The 16,372-nt window shown below is 38.1% G+C and overlaps 1 protein-coding gene across 3 annotated transcripts in view; it reads left to right on the plus strand.

Annotated features, from left to right (window-relative positions):
• acap3b (ArfGAP with coiled-coil, ankyrin repeat and PH domains 3b) overlaps positions 1-16,294 on the plus strand; it is an 84,228-nt gene extending 67,934 nt beyond the window's left edge. The window contains exons 11-26 of one of the 3 annotated variants that reach the window (XM_073875899.1): positions 3,143-3,255; positions 3,339-3,390; positions 3,519-3,619; positions 3,696-3,807; positions 3,892-4,100; positions 7,095-7,164; positions 7,474-7,568; positions 7,664-7,878; positions 7,966-8,061; positions 8,173-8,274; positions 8,365-8,585; positions 8,703-8,806; positions 9,678-9,794; positions 9,868-9,929; positions 13,603-13,643; positions 15,706-16,294. In XM_073875899.1, coding sequence (XP_073732000.1) covers positions 3,143-3,255; positions 3,339-3,390; positions 3,519-3,619; positions 3,696-3,807; positions 3,892-4,100; positions 7,095-7,164; positions 7,474-7,568; positions 7,664-7,878; positions 7,966-8,061; positions 8,173-8,274; positions 8,365-8,585; positions 8,703-8,806; positions 9,678-9,794; positions 9,868-9,929; positions 13,603-13,643; positions 15,706-15,774 — 1,779 coding nt within the window. In that variant the 3' untranslated portion in view covers positions 15,775-16,294. Of the gene's footprint in view, positions 1-3,142; positions 3,256-3,338; positions 3,391-3,518; positions 3,620-3,695; positions 3,808-3,891; positions 4,101-7,094; positions 7,165-7,473; positions 7,569-7,663; positions 7,879-7,965; positions 8,062-8,172; positions 8,275-8,364; positions 8,586-8,702; positions 8,807-9,677; positions 9,795-9,867; positions 13,310-13,602; positions 13,644-15,705 lie in introns of those variants that run through there. The other 2 variants (XM_073875900.1, XM_073875901.1) reach the window with 2 other exon arrangements.
• The last annotated feature ends 78 nt before the right edge of the window (positions 16,295-16,372 follow it).

Genomic DNA, 16,372 nt, shown 5'->3' on the forward strand with positions numbered 1-16,372 from the left:
ATGACATTGTAAACTTTTCACAACAGGGCTCCAGACTAACTTTTTTACTATTAGCACAGTGGCCCCCAACTGAAAATTGTAGGGGCGCAACCAGAAAATGTAGGGGCACACACTTTAAATCAACATGCTAACCAAATATTCACATTTCTACTAATTTCCACTGTATTACTAATAAATACTTTATGCAGAAAGTACAATGTGCTGTTTTCAAATTCAGTGTCAAATCACAAAAAAAAAGGTCAAATTTACTGGTCGCACATGTGAAACTGGAAGTAAAATTCAGTGGCACACTCTCAAATTTTGGTGTGCAAAATGCCAACATTTGGTGGCAGTCTGTATAACATAAAGGTCTTCATTAAAGCAATATGAAAACACATTTCTTGTTCTCCTGAGCACAAATGAAGATCATTGAACAATGTTTGTAATCAGGCAGTTCTGGAGCATCATTGACTTCCATAGTAGGAATAAATACTATGGAAGTTAATAGTGTTTCAAAACTGTTGGTTGCAAAATATCTTTCTTTGTGTTCAGCAGACCAAAGAAATTTATACAGGTTTGAAACAACTTGAATGTGAGAATAATATGATGACAAAATTATTCAACTACAGCTGTGTCCCAATTCAGAGCACTCGGTCTTTGAAGGTCGCAGCCTCTGAACTCCGTGTGTTCGAAATGTGAAATGTAATGAAATGTGAAGGGAGGTTTAACACTTTATACATTATATAGTACACATTTTACAGAGCAACGTTACCTCAGTGTAGTTTTTGAAAGGTAATCTACTTGTTTTTTATTTAGCTTGTTATCAGAAATGAACTACACTCTTAGAAAATATATGTTTATTTTTTACACATTTTTTTTGTGTTAAGCTTTTAACACAGTATGTGTAATTTTAACACATCATGTGTCATTTTGTGTTGAAATGAAACACAAGTTGTGTTAAAAGTAACACAAAATGTGTTGTTTCAATAATAACACAGAGATCGGTGGATTCTGGGACAACGCATTTAGTGTGTTGTCCCAGAATCAACACTAATGTGTTGTTTTTAACACATATGTTCTAGGAGTGTACTCTACTGCTGCGTTCACACCAGCCGCGGTAAAGGGTCAAGTATGAGTGATTTCAATGTTAAGTCAATGTAAAGACTAGGGCTGGGTAAAAGTATCGATTCATCAATGCATTGCAATTATTTGTTTCTCAATTCAATATCGATTCATCAAATCCTATGAATCAATTCAGCCCCCCCGGCCAGTGGCGGCGCTGTGGGCAACACTCTAGTGAGAGCGTTCAGCATTGTACAAGACGCGCTTTATCAAAACAGAAAGATCAAAGATGGCAAACAGCAGCACTTCTTTCAAGCCTTCACCATCAACGTGATCAAACATTAGTAATACTACACACATTATTTAAAAATATACTTGGGTACTTAATTGCTTGTGTATTTACTTATTATTGAATCGATATCCAAGCAAGCAAATTAATATCGAATTGAATCGAATCAAACCAAAGCCTCAAGAATCGAAATCGAATCGAATTGTGAAATTCCTAACAATACCCAGCCCTAGTAAAGACGTGTTTACGCACATCTGGAGGTCTCGTGCGAATGAGGCTCGTGAATCAGTGTGTGAATCCCAATCGGAAGTTATTATTCCGTCAAAGATCAGCGCTCTTGGATGTTACGTTAAACTTAATGGGATTAATGTCTTGTCACATCGTGTGGACACTTGGAAAGAGGAATGTAAACTTTTTTCTGGAGCAATATCTCTTATCAGAACGCGAAAACACCGTGGAACTGCAGGTAAGCACTGCAGCTTTTAAATGTGGACATTGATCATTTATTTAATCGCGACCTGACTATTAAAACATGTTATGAGAATATCGCCACTGGTATATTTATAAGCAGCATGCAAAAACATCTCTCTGACACTTATAAAAAAACGTTTTATATAGTACTGACAAGAACAAAGTTTAATAATAATCGAGTGCTCGTATCGCGTTAAGAGTAAATGGGAACGCAATAGTAACATTATACAAGTATAGTTTTATTCACTTTTACCTCGCGCCAAAAAACAAACAAGGCCGACATGAGAGTCAGGGAATCCCTGTCAGAGATGTAGCCCAGAGAGGCCGGTGGTCAGCGGGGCGAGTGAACACTGACGTCCGCTCATGCTTTGGTTCTCATACGTACCGAATCTCACTAAGCAAACGTTCAAACAGGCGCTATCTTTACTAATCGACTGTAGATTTAAATATAACACATATACATTCTCGACTGAACTAATCTTAAAACTACACTTTGTGACCAAGAAACGGTAATATAAAGAAACGGCTTTTCCGTCCGTTGAGTTGTTATGAGATTCAAAGCAGCCGAAAGTGTTACCTGTCATTCTGGCAGCCCTCAAATCTGTGGCGGAAGAAGTAGTTCTCAAACAAAGAGGCTTTTAAAATAACTCTGTTGTTGTTTTCTAGTTTTCGTTTTTCAAATCGCGGCCTCGTGCCTCTGGCCTAAACACAGCCGTGATGATATAGAGCTATATCACACTCCTACTCGAGCGATATTGCTTAAATGTTGCTACTGCTGAAACCGTATGAATATATATTTTATTTTTACAGATCATTGTTTAATAGTAATAAATTATGGTGGGTTTTTATGTGATGTATAATGTTATTTATAGTGCTTAAATATTTAATTTATTTAAATACATCATATGAGGACTTTAGAGAACACAGTACAACTTTGGGTAATTCTACAATAGTACACAACCCATAAGGGTATGCATTCACTTTCAGATTGTTTGGATGATTAAGCATATTGCGAAACATTTTGGTTTTATTTTGTGTTTGTGTCCTTGGTACTTGTGTGAGCATATCTGTTTGAGGTTGTTCAGTCGATCAGTACTGATGATGGAAATTGGAAACATTGGATTGGCTGAAGCCTTTAAAGGGTTGCAGGTCATTATTGATTGAAATGACAGGGATTAGATATGGCTGCTGTATACGTGAGGATTATGTTTTGACTGATAAGGATTAAGTTTTGTCTTTTGTCTGCCTCTCTATAGACGTAAAACAATAGTGCTTCTCAGTATTGTCAGTAAAGAGAGAGGACTAAAGTCACTTACGGGTGCTCTGTTTTGCCCATGACAGGATTTTGCTTATGATGACTCAAAAGTGGAATTCAATGTGGATGCACCCAACGGTGTGGTGATGGAGGGATATCTGTTTAAGAGGGCGAGCAATGCTTTTAAAACATGGAACAGGTGAGGCTTTAAATGTGTGATTGTGTTATAGTCGAAATGCATTTGATATTGAAATACTGAATATGATTATTCTCCTCCAACAGGCGATGGTTTTCAATACAGAACAGTCAACTAGTCTATCAGAAGAGATTAAAAGTAGGTTTAATGACTCCATTAGTGGCAAACCACTTTACATGTTACGCTATTGAAACATAGACAACAAGGTATGCTATAATTGTAACGTTTTTGAATAACTCAAATACAACCCACAATGTGTATTGTAGGATTCCTTGACTGTGGTTGTAGAAGACCTAAGACTTTGTTCCGTGAAACCATGTGAGGACATCGAGAGAAGGTTTTGTTTCGAAGTCGTGTCCCCTACAAAGTGAGTATTGCGTCACATGCGCAATGTGCGTACATGCGTGCAGCACCTTACAAACAATATCTCGTACCCCCATCAGGAGCTGTATGCTGCAGGCCGAATCGGAGCATCTTCGTCAGGCGTGGATCCAGGCGGTTCAGGCGAGCATTGCTTCTGCCTACAGGGAGATTTCTGAAAACTATTACACAGAGGTTAGTCCCACAAACTACTTCGAAAATTGTTATGAGGCTTTTTACATCGTATAGAAGTATAACCTCATGTCACCGTTCATACAGCATTTGGATAGGACAGCATCTCCCTCCACTAGCAGTATAGACTCTGCGAGCGAGCCGCGGGAACGTGTTGTTAGAGGAGACGGCATACTACAGCGAGTCCAGTCTTTGCCGGGAAATGAAATCTGTTGTGACTGTGGACAGGCCGACCCACGCTGGGCCAGCATTAACCTGGGCATTCTGCTTTGTATTGAATGCTCTGGCATTCATAGGTGAGTTCACACCACAATTATAACGATAAAGATACAATGAACTATATCGTTGGGATCACTTCAAATCTGAGCTATTTTTCCCAACTGATGAATGATAAACCATTGATAGCCAATAAAATCTATTTGAAGTTCAAGTACACGCGCATTTAAAATGACAGATGACACAATAAAGAAGCTCATTACTTCAGGTATCCAGCACTGATGCAGTTGCTGTGAAATTGACTATGTAATGCTTTATATTATACTAGATTGGCTATGCCAAAAGGTAATTAGATTACACACACTGTTTAGTGTTACGCGAAGCGCAGCGTGTTAAGGACATCTGCTGGTTATAGCCGCTGTGTAAATGCAACAAACAGCATTTACAAATTCAGTGCATGTAAACAAAGTTTGCAAACTTTTTATTACAGGAAATATGCAGTATTAGTTAATGTATAAAGTTGTCATTATCGTCTGATGATGTGGATGCTAATATAGTTATCGTTAAAGCAGTGGCGGCTCGTGACTGCTCATCCGAGGGGTGCAAATTCAAATTATGTGTTCGGTGTGTCATGTGTGTTGCTCGTGTTTTCAAAAATATGTGTTTGTTGTGTCATGTGTTATGCTTGTGTTTTCAAAATATGTGTTTGTTGCGTCATGTGAACCATGTGCATCACGTATTTGTCAAAATAAGGGCCTGCTGCACACGCGTCAAACCCGTTTATGATAATAGAGACGCTCACATTCACAAAATACACGCAAGAAACTCCCTTAACAGTAAACTCTGATTACGCATGAGATTATGCGAGTATCTGGCAAACACGAGCATCTCTTTTATCATAAACTCTTTAGACGCATCTGCAGCAGGCACTTATTTTGACAAGACACGTGATGCACAGAAGATCACTCGACGCGCGTAACACACATTTTGAAATTATGAACCACACACATGACAAGCTACATACATGTTGTGACAAACTTCGCATCGAGCGCCCTCGAAAAAAGAAGTCACCGGCTGCCACTGCGTTAAAGTGTGAATGGTCCTTAACTGTCCCTTATCTTACTGTGAATGACTCATATATTATTGTTTTCAAGAAAATGAAATATTGATCTTGTAAGCAAGATCATGGAGGTGGACTTTGAATAATTTCAACCAATAATGGAAGCATACGCTTGATGCGCTCCAATCAAATTAAGCCCTGCCCTATGCAATTTCTTGCGAAATATTCAGATACTTTTTTAATGGAAGTTTATGCTGTATTTACAACTATTGCAATTTTATGTTGCAAGTAACATATTATTAGTCATATAAATATCTAGAGATGCACCGATATTACATTTTCCACCGATAGACAATTATTCACTGATATCCGCCTATACAGATTGGTGGTTATATTAACTTTAAATTCTGAAGATTAAATTTTCTGAATATTATTCATTCATATAAAGACCATTAATATTAAACATTAAATTAGTGATGTTTCGTTACATTTCCTACACACAGAGCTCAAATTAATTGCATTTTCTTGTTCTCCTTTCATTGACAGGATATATCAATGATATTACGCAGTGCCCAAAAATAGTCCCCTGCTATTAAAAGTTACCGACAGGACTAATTTGAGACACTGCGTAATATCATTGTGCCTGCTTCAGCCATGCTATGGCAGTAAAGTCATTGATTATTACACCAGAAGAGTATAGTTCTGCTTAGAAAATCCAACTTTTTTATTTTTCGTCGGTCTTCATACACGATGTAACTACAGAAGAGTCAAGTTTTAAAATAGGAAAAATATCTTAGCGCAAATATTTTTAAGCGTGATGCTAATGGTCTAATCAGATTCAATGGATTGTGCTAAGCTATGCTAAAAGTGGTACCGCCAGACCCGGAGATCAGCTGAATGGATTCCAAAACGGTAAAAATCAAATGGAAAATGAGCATATTTTCAAAAAAAGTGGAGTGTCCCTCATACTGTACTCGCACTCCAAACATTTTGGAAACCATTCGCTTCCATATAGGTTTGCCTCTAAATAGACAGGCCTTAAAGCCACCGGCGTCACAATACTTATCCAGAATGCATCACCGATGACAAACTGAACCCAAACAGCAGAATGGATTTACATGAGGCCAGCTGGCCCTCTTCCTCTACAGTGTGACGTTTGTGTACATACACATGCGTCAGTCCCTCACAGCAGAGCATTTCTTCTCCCCCATCAGCCTGTTAATCAGATTAAATCTCTCCCACCTTCACAAAGACGTACACTCATGACTGGCGACAGAGAGACGTTAGACTTGATTCACCCAGACACAACAGAACAGATGGATAAACAGTCAGAGAGGCAAATTAAAAGGATAGTTCACCCATAAAAATTAATTCTGTCATCATTTACTCAGCCTCATGTTGTTACAATCCTGTATACATTTCTTTCTTATGAACCTATAGTAAGATATTTTGAGGAATGTTTGTAATCAAACAATTTGTGAGCCCCATTCACTTCCATAGTATTCTTTTATTCTACTATGGAAGTAAATGGGGCTCATGAACGTTTTGGTTACAGACATTCCTCAAAATAGTTTGTAGTCATCAGAACAAAGAAATTTATACAGGTCTGTAACAACATGAGGGTGAGTAAATTATGACAGAATTTTCATTTTTGGTTGAACTATTCCTTTAAGCTGAGTAATGGCATTTTAATCACGCTTAAAGTGTGTCCTTTTAAGTGCAAATCAGTTGATCTCTGCACTAAATGGCAGTGTCGTTGTTGGATAGTGCAGATTAAGGGGTGGTATTATCCCCTACTGACATCGCAAGGGGAGCCAAATTTCAAATACCTATTTTTTCACATGCTTGCAGAGAATGGTTTACCAAAACTGAGTTACTGGGTTGATCTTTTTCACATTTTCTAGGTTGATACAAGCACTGGGGACCCAATTATACCACTTAAACATGGAAGAAGTCCGATATTCATGATATATCCCCATTAATAAAATCCTGTGTCTGTTTTGGATATCTGCAGGAGTTTAGGTGTGCACTGTTCGAAGGTTCGATCTTTAACACTCGACACATGGGAGCCCGAGCTTATAAAGGTGAGACCCCATAACACCCTTTATCTCATTACACCTGTCAAGATGATACCCTGGTTATTTCATATTTTATATATTATTATATTTCTTCTTAAAGGTTTTGGGAATATTTTTGAACATTAATACCCACCACAAATTCTCATAATCGTAATGCATAAACAATGTACTATAAAAAATTTTAAAAGTAATAAAGTTATAGAAATCCTAGTAGTAAAATAATAAAGTATTTAAATGATGGATATTATTATGGCTCCTGTATTATGTTTTTATACTCATTGACTGAATAATGTTTTATGACTGCTTCCTTTCTAGCTAATGTGTGAACTTGGCAACACGGTAATCAACCACATTTATGAAGGCTCATGTGAGGAGCAGGGACTAAAGAAACCCGGTCCAAACAGCTCAAGGTCAGCCTGCGGCCCGATCCCTGCCGCTACATTACACAGACTAATGTTTTTTCCATTAAATAAATCTCCTTTCCTTCATCTGTTGTTGCCTCAAGGCAAGAAAAGGAAGCGTGGATCAAAGCGAAGTACGTGGAGAGGAAGTTTCTGAAGAAGATGTGTGGCTCGGAGGCTCTGGTGGAGGGCAGCCGAAAATCACATCACTGGAGCGTGAAAAAGTGCAGGAGAAACAACAGCTCCATTAGAGCCCCGAAAGCCCGTCGGAGATACAGACACGACGCCACTGTTTTGTCTCCAGGAAATCTTTCTGCTGGTACTTGCCCGGTCATTTCTGAACATGTTTCATCAAATGGATGCTACATGAATTGAGCACGATCTGTTCTTGTGTTGTTGTCCTCAGCTGCTGCAGCTGCTAAGTTTCAGAGAGAATCGCTGTTTTGTCCCGATGAGCTCGATTCGCTCTTTTCTTACTTTGACACAGGCTCCGGTCCCCGAAGTAAGTTTTCCCATTTGTACGCTGATATAAACTATTAATGTGCTTTGAGTATTGTCAGATTGTTTAATAGTACATGGTGTGAGTAACTTGTCCTTGGCTTGGCAATCATTGGCCCTGCAGGTCTCAGCAGTGACAGCGGGTTGGGCGGCAGTACCGACGGCAGCACGGACATCTTGGTATTTGGATCGGTGGTGGACAGCGTTACTGAAGAAGGTAAGTCACCCTATTGGCTCATTGTGTTGTTTCTTATCTCCTTCTTTATCATTTGTATTTAGTCTAAATGTTGTATTTGTGGTGTTGTAGAGTGTGAGGACTCTGATGAGTCCAGTGGAGATGTGGACATCGAGCAGGAAGCATCAGATCTAGAGGACGGGCGGGAGCTCGACCCCAACGCTCTGCTCTATAAGTCATCGCGGGCCAGAAATCTACCGGTCATGGCCGAGGCGCTCGCACACGCAGCGGACGTTAACTCGGTCAATGAAGAAGAAGACGGCAAGAGTGCATTAATACAGGCGGTCACAGGGGTGAGACTTTCTGTTGTGTTAAAGCTGCAATTCTTTTGCCTCTTTATCGCCATCTCTGTTTAAATCATAGAATTGCAGGTAACTCTCTTTCTCTCTCTCTCTCTCTCTCTCTCACAGGGCTCTCTAATAGCATGTGAGTTCCTCTTGCAAAATGGAGCAGATGTCAATCAAAGAGACATTCGAGGGCGTGGACCCCTCCACCATGCCACGTGCCTGGGTCACACAGGGTAAGAATTGATTAAAGGGAACAACGTACACCATACAGCCGGGTGATTCTCACGAAATCCAGATTTAGAAGGTGTCCAGCATCAGAATGTTTAAAAGCCCTTGAAGCCAATTTTTTTTGCCCATATAAGATTAAGGTCTGAATTTACTATAACCATTATTTTGGTTATTTTAGGATTTAAAAACTAATCCTATAGAATTATTTTAATTTTTTAGGTTATCATTATCAAAAATTATCATTACCGCAACATGATATTACATTAAATATATGCATTTACAAACTCATGTTTCGGTAATGAGAACTAAAAAGTTGTCTAGGTACTATGACACACAAAATTTCAACTTTAGAGAAAAAAAAAGAAATGATTATCTGGTAGCCAACAATTTTTTTTTAAATGTTAGTTCATTGAGGGCTTAAACAATTATTAAAATTGTTGCGGAGGATGAGAAATTTGGTCTTGGACACATTTATATTCCTTATTATTGTCTCTAGAATAACCAATGATCACCAAATACTGCATGTTTCTTTACTGTAAATGTTTATAGTGTAACATGCACTGAAGCTTTTTATTTTTTATATTTTTTAATTCTAAATATTTCCATGTCAAAGAACCCAAATCCAGTCATGGACACGTTGCGGTAATAAAAATTTTCCGCTTAAATGTGGAAAAAACAACAAAATTGATTTGTATGATGTCATTTGAAATCATGTGCAAAATAGTACACAAAGAGATGTTTGTAACTGTATGCTTCTTATTTTGATAGCGCTTACTTTTTTCAAAATGTTTCATGACACCTCATAAGTCTAATTTCGCGAGAATCACCCAACCTTGTTTTTTAATTATACTCATGTTGTTTGTATTGGTCCACAGGACAGGTGTGTTTATTCTTGAAGCGAGGAGCTTCTCAGATGGAGGTTGATGACGATGGGCAGGACCCTCTCAGTATCGCTGTTCAGGCAGCCAATGCAGATATAGTCACATTGTGAGTCAAATACTTGTCCTTTAGGTTCCCCAAATGGAGATCCCTCTCTCATCTCTCATTCTCTCTCATTCAGATTACGATTAGCACGGATGAACGAAGAGATGCGGGAGTCAGACGGACCCTTCGGACAGCCAGGTCAATACCCAAGCAGCAGTTCCACAGAGCAGCAGTACAAAAAGTGTATTCAGGAGTTTATCTGCCTCACGATTGACGAATGCTAGGGGGCGCTCTTGAGCGGTCAAAGACTGAAAACCTATCAAATGTGTAGCGATAGCTTTAGAAAGGATCATGTGATATCTTCAATATTATGACCGATTGGTTTACACGTTGTGTTCGTAAATATGTTGATAACATAAAATAATGAAATGCCTGTTTAGTGACAGTATAAGGATTTATGTGCATCATGCAAACGTGACGTTAATCGCAATGTAATAATGAATTTAACGGAATGGCTTCATCTCATAGGACTGAGGTAAAGTTCGTTTGGTACGAATTCGTGATTAAAAAATAGGATTCTAAATATGACCGCACACTTTTCCTACCAACAGTATTTTTTATATGCCTCATGTTTGTTGTAATTTTTTATTTATGTTCCCCTCCTGAGGACTAGTGCAATGAAAACTGGAATACGGAAAATCTGTATCCATGTACATTTATCTCATTTAGTAACACAAGGCATTTAAGTTAGACTAACTAGACTTTTTCTCATCTTTCGCATTTGAACAACACTTAAAGACTGAACTCGACTCATCATACGCTAATGAAACGGGTGTTTTTGTGACCCCTTTAAAGTTTGAGAGATGTCAGAGCTATTCCAAATTATTTCTAAAAACTATAGCAATTGTCTGTTTTATATGTTTGTACTTGTATTGCAAAGCTCCCAAATGAGTGTAATGTGGTTTTTATTGAACTTGTTTGTCTATATGGGACTGGCCCTCTGTAGAAGCAGTCAGTACATGCATGCGTTTACTAGCTCGCGTAACAAGGCCAAGTGCCTGGTTTTGTCATTATGTGAAAATGCATGACCGCAGTCTGCTTTTTATTTAAAAAAAAAATTTGCCCATATTTGTTTCAAATGACACCAGTTTTAAGACTGGCATCTTGAAGTTCAACTTAAAGTATTAACCGTAGGCATTCGAGGGGCAGATACGGGAGTGTAGTTTCAAGCTAGACGGTGGGTACAACATCAACATATAAACAGATGTTTGAGTTATAGCAGTTAGATGGCAAAAATCATCTTACATTTACATTTACAGACCAGTTCAGTGAAAAAGAATTGGAAATAGTTTTGAAATTGTACTTTACATTTTCAGTTTTGTTTAAAGGAAAGATTCAGTCGATAATTTTTTTTTTTTTTTTAAGTTTTTAATATATAAAAAATCGATCTAGAGAATAGATCGCTGACATGGCTGTTTACAGTATTATGAAATACTCTTTGAGGGATCAGTTCAGTCATTGTGCTTCGTGTTTTAAACAAAACGTGGATTTTAATCTTCCTAAAGGTGAAGTGTGTCGTTTCTTTGCATCAAGTGGCATCAAATCAAACTGCAAAAGTGAAGATGTTTATTCATTTTCTTCTTTCTGCTATTGGTTGACTCGATAGAGAGTCCCACCCCAAAACTTACATCATTGGTAAACTGATGTTGCCATCAGGCTGGGGTGCATTTCCCAAAAGCATCATTATTCAACTATGGTCGCAAGTTCAGCGTTATCGGATTAGGGCGTTTCCCAAACCTTCGTTCCAGTGTATATTCGCAAACTGCATCGCAAACTCTCGAGGTGTGCTTACAAGCATAGTTCTGTGTTAGTATGACATATAGACTTATAGACGGTTTCAGCAGTAACAACATAAACAAGCGGCTTTCGTGGTCAACACGTAACTTTCGGTAAACTCCGCTAAGGATAAATAACAACAAAGTACTTTAAATGTAGTCTATTTATATAACAAGCAAAATAAACAACACGTAGATTACATAGGAAACCAAATCATTTGTTATTTTCGACGAGGTATTTGTTCAAGAGTTCAGTTTAGCAACTAGTCAGACCATTAAACAAAGTAAAGTTCTGACCAGACGCGTATCGCGTCACCGCACAGGCGTCCGATGATACAGATGACACTCTTGACTAAAATGATCACGCAACATGCAGTACATTGTGTCATCATTCCAAATAAAAATAATTTCCAATTTATGTCTTTTAATTTGTTTAAAGTAGTGCTTTTGAATAGTGCATTTGTGCATAACGATACATTCACACGGGACAGAAGCGTTAACGCTTGACGGAAGGCTTGTCTAAAGCGTGGCTAACAGCCAATCACAATGGGCGCTACACATGCTCCAGTATTCCATAAACGCAATTGGCTGGCTTTGCCTATGTTATTTGCAAAAGGCAATCTGATTGGCTGACGCACGCGTTGCCACTTGAAAAGTTGAGAAATGTTCAACTTCTGCCGCGAGCAACGACAGTGACGCGGCGCCGACGGATCTACAATTCAGTTCGGCAACGCTTGACGTTACCCATTAAAAGTGAATGGGAAGCGTTAACGCTTACGCCCCGTGTGAATGTACCGTAAGTGCTATAATACGCCAGTGTGAACCCCAGAGTGACTGAGTGCGTAACTTGCTTTTGAAGGAAATTTCGGAAATAAAGCAAAACAACGGCTAAGAAATATACAGTAGGAGAAAAGTAGTCTTAAGTAATAATATGACATTAATTTGATTAATTAGCAGGCTTTATTACCAACGTGGTTCGAACAAGGAATGTACGAAAAAGTTATGCTGCGTACACATCAAACGCGAATCATCGCATTCCTCGCTCTAGATTACTCGTGGAATTTAACTTTGTGTCATGAGAATTGTATTCAATTTTTAACTTGCGCGAAGACGCGTTTGAGCTGATAGCGCGAGTTTGCGTCTATTTGCGTCTTTGCATCTACTCTGGCAAATCGTTAAATTTGCATTTGGTGTACGCCCCATTACAGGAGTTTTTTCTTCAGGAAACTAGTTGGCTAGTTTGTTTCTTTGCAATCGTACAGTGGTGATTATATCGTACTACAGGAAATGCACCACTGGTTGGGATGCTCCAACAAACAGAGCGAAGTTTTAAAAGACGTATTACACTTTTTAGGGAAATCTGCAGCTCTTAATACTTTTGTAATAGTTTAGTTTAAAAACTTAAGTTGTTTCTGCATATCAATCAGAGATATTGGAGAAAGTATTAAACACACTTGCAAATAAACACACACTTCATTTTTAACTGCTGTGCTGTGAATATGCTTTGACCTTAACTGTATTTCGCCTACTTGCTCTCTCTCTTTTGTTCGAACCTTTTGCTTGTTCAACTCCTTTGGTACAATCTGTTTTCACACTGTTAGAGATGATGTTATGTGTTCAAAGACATTCCTGTATTGTTTGTACATTTGTTTGTTAATGTTTATATGACAGAAATCTTTAAAAAGAAACTTTTGTCTTTTAACACTGGCAAACAATAAAACAAGCAAAATCTTGTGCTCATGATTCTGCTTTGCTTTTCTGTCTCATGACTGTCTCCGCATCAGTCCGTAACTCCTGAACAGCTGTGTTTGGTTAAGGAATTACCGAGACTTTTGCAGGCAGTGAGGTACAGAGGTGGGTTTTTGTTTGTCTTTCGGGATCCTGGTGACATCCTTAATGCAGTGTCTTCAAATAAAGGGGTTCCATCGAATTACATAGAATGGACGTCTTTTGAGAGGATATGCTTTTAGTGCTGTTATTGTGATAACTTTTCCATGATGATAATATTGTCTGACTAAGTATCATTCATCTTTTAGAACCCAGAAGTCCATCGAGGGTAAAGCGCAAGAATTTACGCGTGAGTTCAGAACACACTGTTTATTATTGGGCTGTGGTTCTTTCACTTGGTGATATTTTATGGGTCTCCTTATGGCTCTTGTGTGCTAATAAATAAGGCATTGGTGGACTGCCTCAATACATCTTAGGATGGGTTAGCAACATTGTCTTTGAACATCAACTTTTTTGGTTTTGCTTTAGAGGTGCCGTAGAATGTAAAACTGTATTTACTTAGGCATAGATGAATAATAATGAGTTCTGTACACGGTAATGACATATTGTGAGCCTTAAACACAATTGTTTTCTCCTTCTTATGTAAACCTTGTGCATACAAAAGACTGCTGGAAAACAATCGAATCTCAACACAACACCGATGTGACGTTACAGTTGTGATGTTTGCCCCAACATTAAATTACACATTAAATTAAGTACAATGTAGTTACAATGCTAAAACAGTGACTGCTGAGTTAGCGCTAAGGATGTCCCGATCATTTTTTTTTTGTTGCCCCCGAGTCATTTGATTTTGAGTATCTGCCGATACCGAGTCCCGATCCGATACTTCTATAATACATTAAAAAGAATAAAGAAGAGCGATAAAACAGATCCAGGATGTTCCTTATGTCATGCCGCACGCATTCTTGAGGTTCTGAGTGAGACACGGAGCTGCGTACTGATGTAGATTAACTGAGCGCATAGTGACAAAAACGATCGATGCGTTGTTTAAATGAGCGGTAAAAACACGGTTTTGTCGTGGGTGCACCACATGCATGAGTGTGTGAAGCCTATGAATGAAAACACGTCATTATTCGCGTCAGTTCACACGCACCAGCGCGTACACTGGCTCTGAGCAGAGCGAGACTTTCAGTATGTGTGCCGGGGCTTAGCCCCGGACGGTCCTGGCCCAATTTAAACCCTGCATATGTATCCGAGTCCTGATCAGAAGGTTACTTCCGATTCCGATCGAGTCTGAAACCACGTGATCGGGGCCGATTTTCGATCACGTGATCGGATTGGGACATCCCTAGTTAGCGCTATATGCTAGTTAATGCTACATGCTAGCGTTTAGGCTGAAGTTGTACTATTGACGTTACAGTTATGTTTTCAAGTCCATATTGAAAAAACACAAACTTATCACTCAGAAATGTTTATTAACAATCTCCAAACAATTGATTATTCCTCAAAATCTGTATCTTCATCTGATACAGGCTTGAATATAAGACACCGCTACTGAATTAAGCTGCTCTGAGAAACAGCCAATCAGAGCAAAGCTCAACATTATTATTCATGACCCTTCCAAATAAGGTGATAATAAAATCCTAGTGTTGTAAATGGACATGTAAAACGTTGTTTGCATTTAATAAAGCCACAAACCTTCTATGTAGATATCAAATAATAATTTAACAGATTTTTTCAATGCATTCTTTGGCACCTTTAAGGTTTTGTTTTAAGTCACACAAATTAAAATGGTTAGGGGATGTACTGCAGGAAGCACAAAAATATGCATTGATTTTTACAGTGGCCACAAAAGTATTTGGACATTTAAGCCTCATTTTAGATTTATGCATTTGGCAGAGAATTTTTTCCAAAGTGACTTTAAAGTATTGTTTGTGTTTCCTGGGTATTAAATCCATGACTCTGCCCTACCACTTGAGCTGCAGATATATTCATATCTGACATCAATGATAACTGGCATCCATAAATAAATAATGCTATTTCATTTTTCTGAGCTTTTAACAAACTAGTCTCAAGTTGAAGTATGAAGTCCAACAAACACACTCATAGTTACGTCTGGCAACTAGAAACTGTCCAAATACTTTATATCTTGAAATTTTTTTTTTTGGGTGGAAGCATGACATGATGAAAGCAGTTAGGTCCCAACCTGTTGTTTCCTGCTGCTGTCCCGGGTCAATGTTTAATCACTTTATTCTCAAGCTGTGTGTGAAACTAAACATTACAAATTTTAAGCCAGCAGCAAGGAAATAACATCAGGATGGAGGACAAACCTGATGTCCTCCAGAGTCAATGCACTTTTATTAGTACAGTATTAATACTTGGGTTTTAAATGAAAATGTTTCCCTTTTTAGACGTCACCACGTGCGCTGGCATCTTTTGGAAGTTTTCGCACATGGCTTAATACATCTCCAAAACATTAAGTGCTTGGATCCTCCTGAACCCATACATTTATGAGACTGCTGCAGTGCTGAAGGATGTCCTTACTCATCTAAAACTATAATATATATGATATTTAAAGAAGAGCTGTGAGATTAACACAATTTTTGTGCCATAAATTGTTTTGTTTTAGATTTAGTCATATCATAAGACTGGGTATATCTGTTTTTATTTTAAAAGGAATATTTTAAACGTTCAATTTCCTCTTTTAAGATAAATTTGTCAGGATTCCCAGAATATATGTGAATTGTTTTGATTTTTTATGAATTGTTAAATATTATGAATTATTAAGGTTTTCACTTGTCTTGACTCTTATATAATTTTAACTGTGCAATAAAAATAACACATGTTGTTTACCTGTAATATACCATCTAGTAAATACAAGCTAGAAAAGTAAGACGATTTAAACCAAACAGTTACTGTTTCCTTGTATTTTATGTATTTTTACATGATACAAATTGACACTTGTGTCTTTTAAATAAACTTTCCTAGCACTGGGAACAATCTGGTATTTTACAATTTTGTGTAAGTTGTGCTTACGTCATGAGTCGTGCGCATCATTGACGCGTTTCCAATAGTAAC

Source organism: Misgurnus anguillicaudatus, chromosome 14 (assembly GCF_027580225.2).
Source record: "Misgurnus anguillicaudatus chromosome 14, ASM2758022v2, whole genome shotgun sequence".
NCBI classification, from domain to species: domain Eukaryota; kingdom Metazoa; phylum Chordata; class Actinopteri; order Cypriniformes; family Cobitidae; genus Misgurnus; species Misgurnus anguillicaudatus.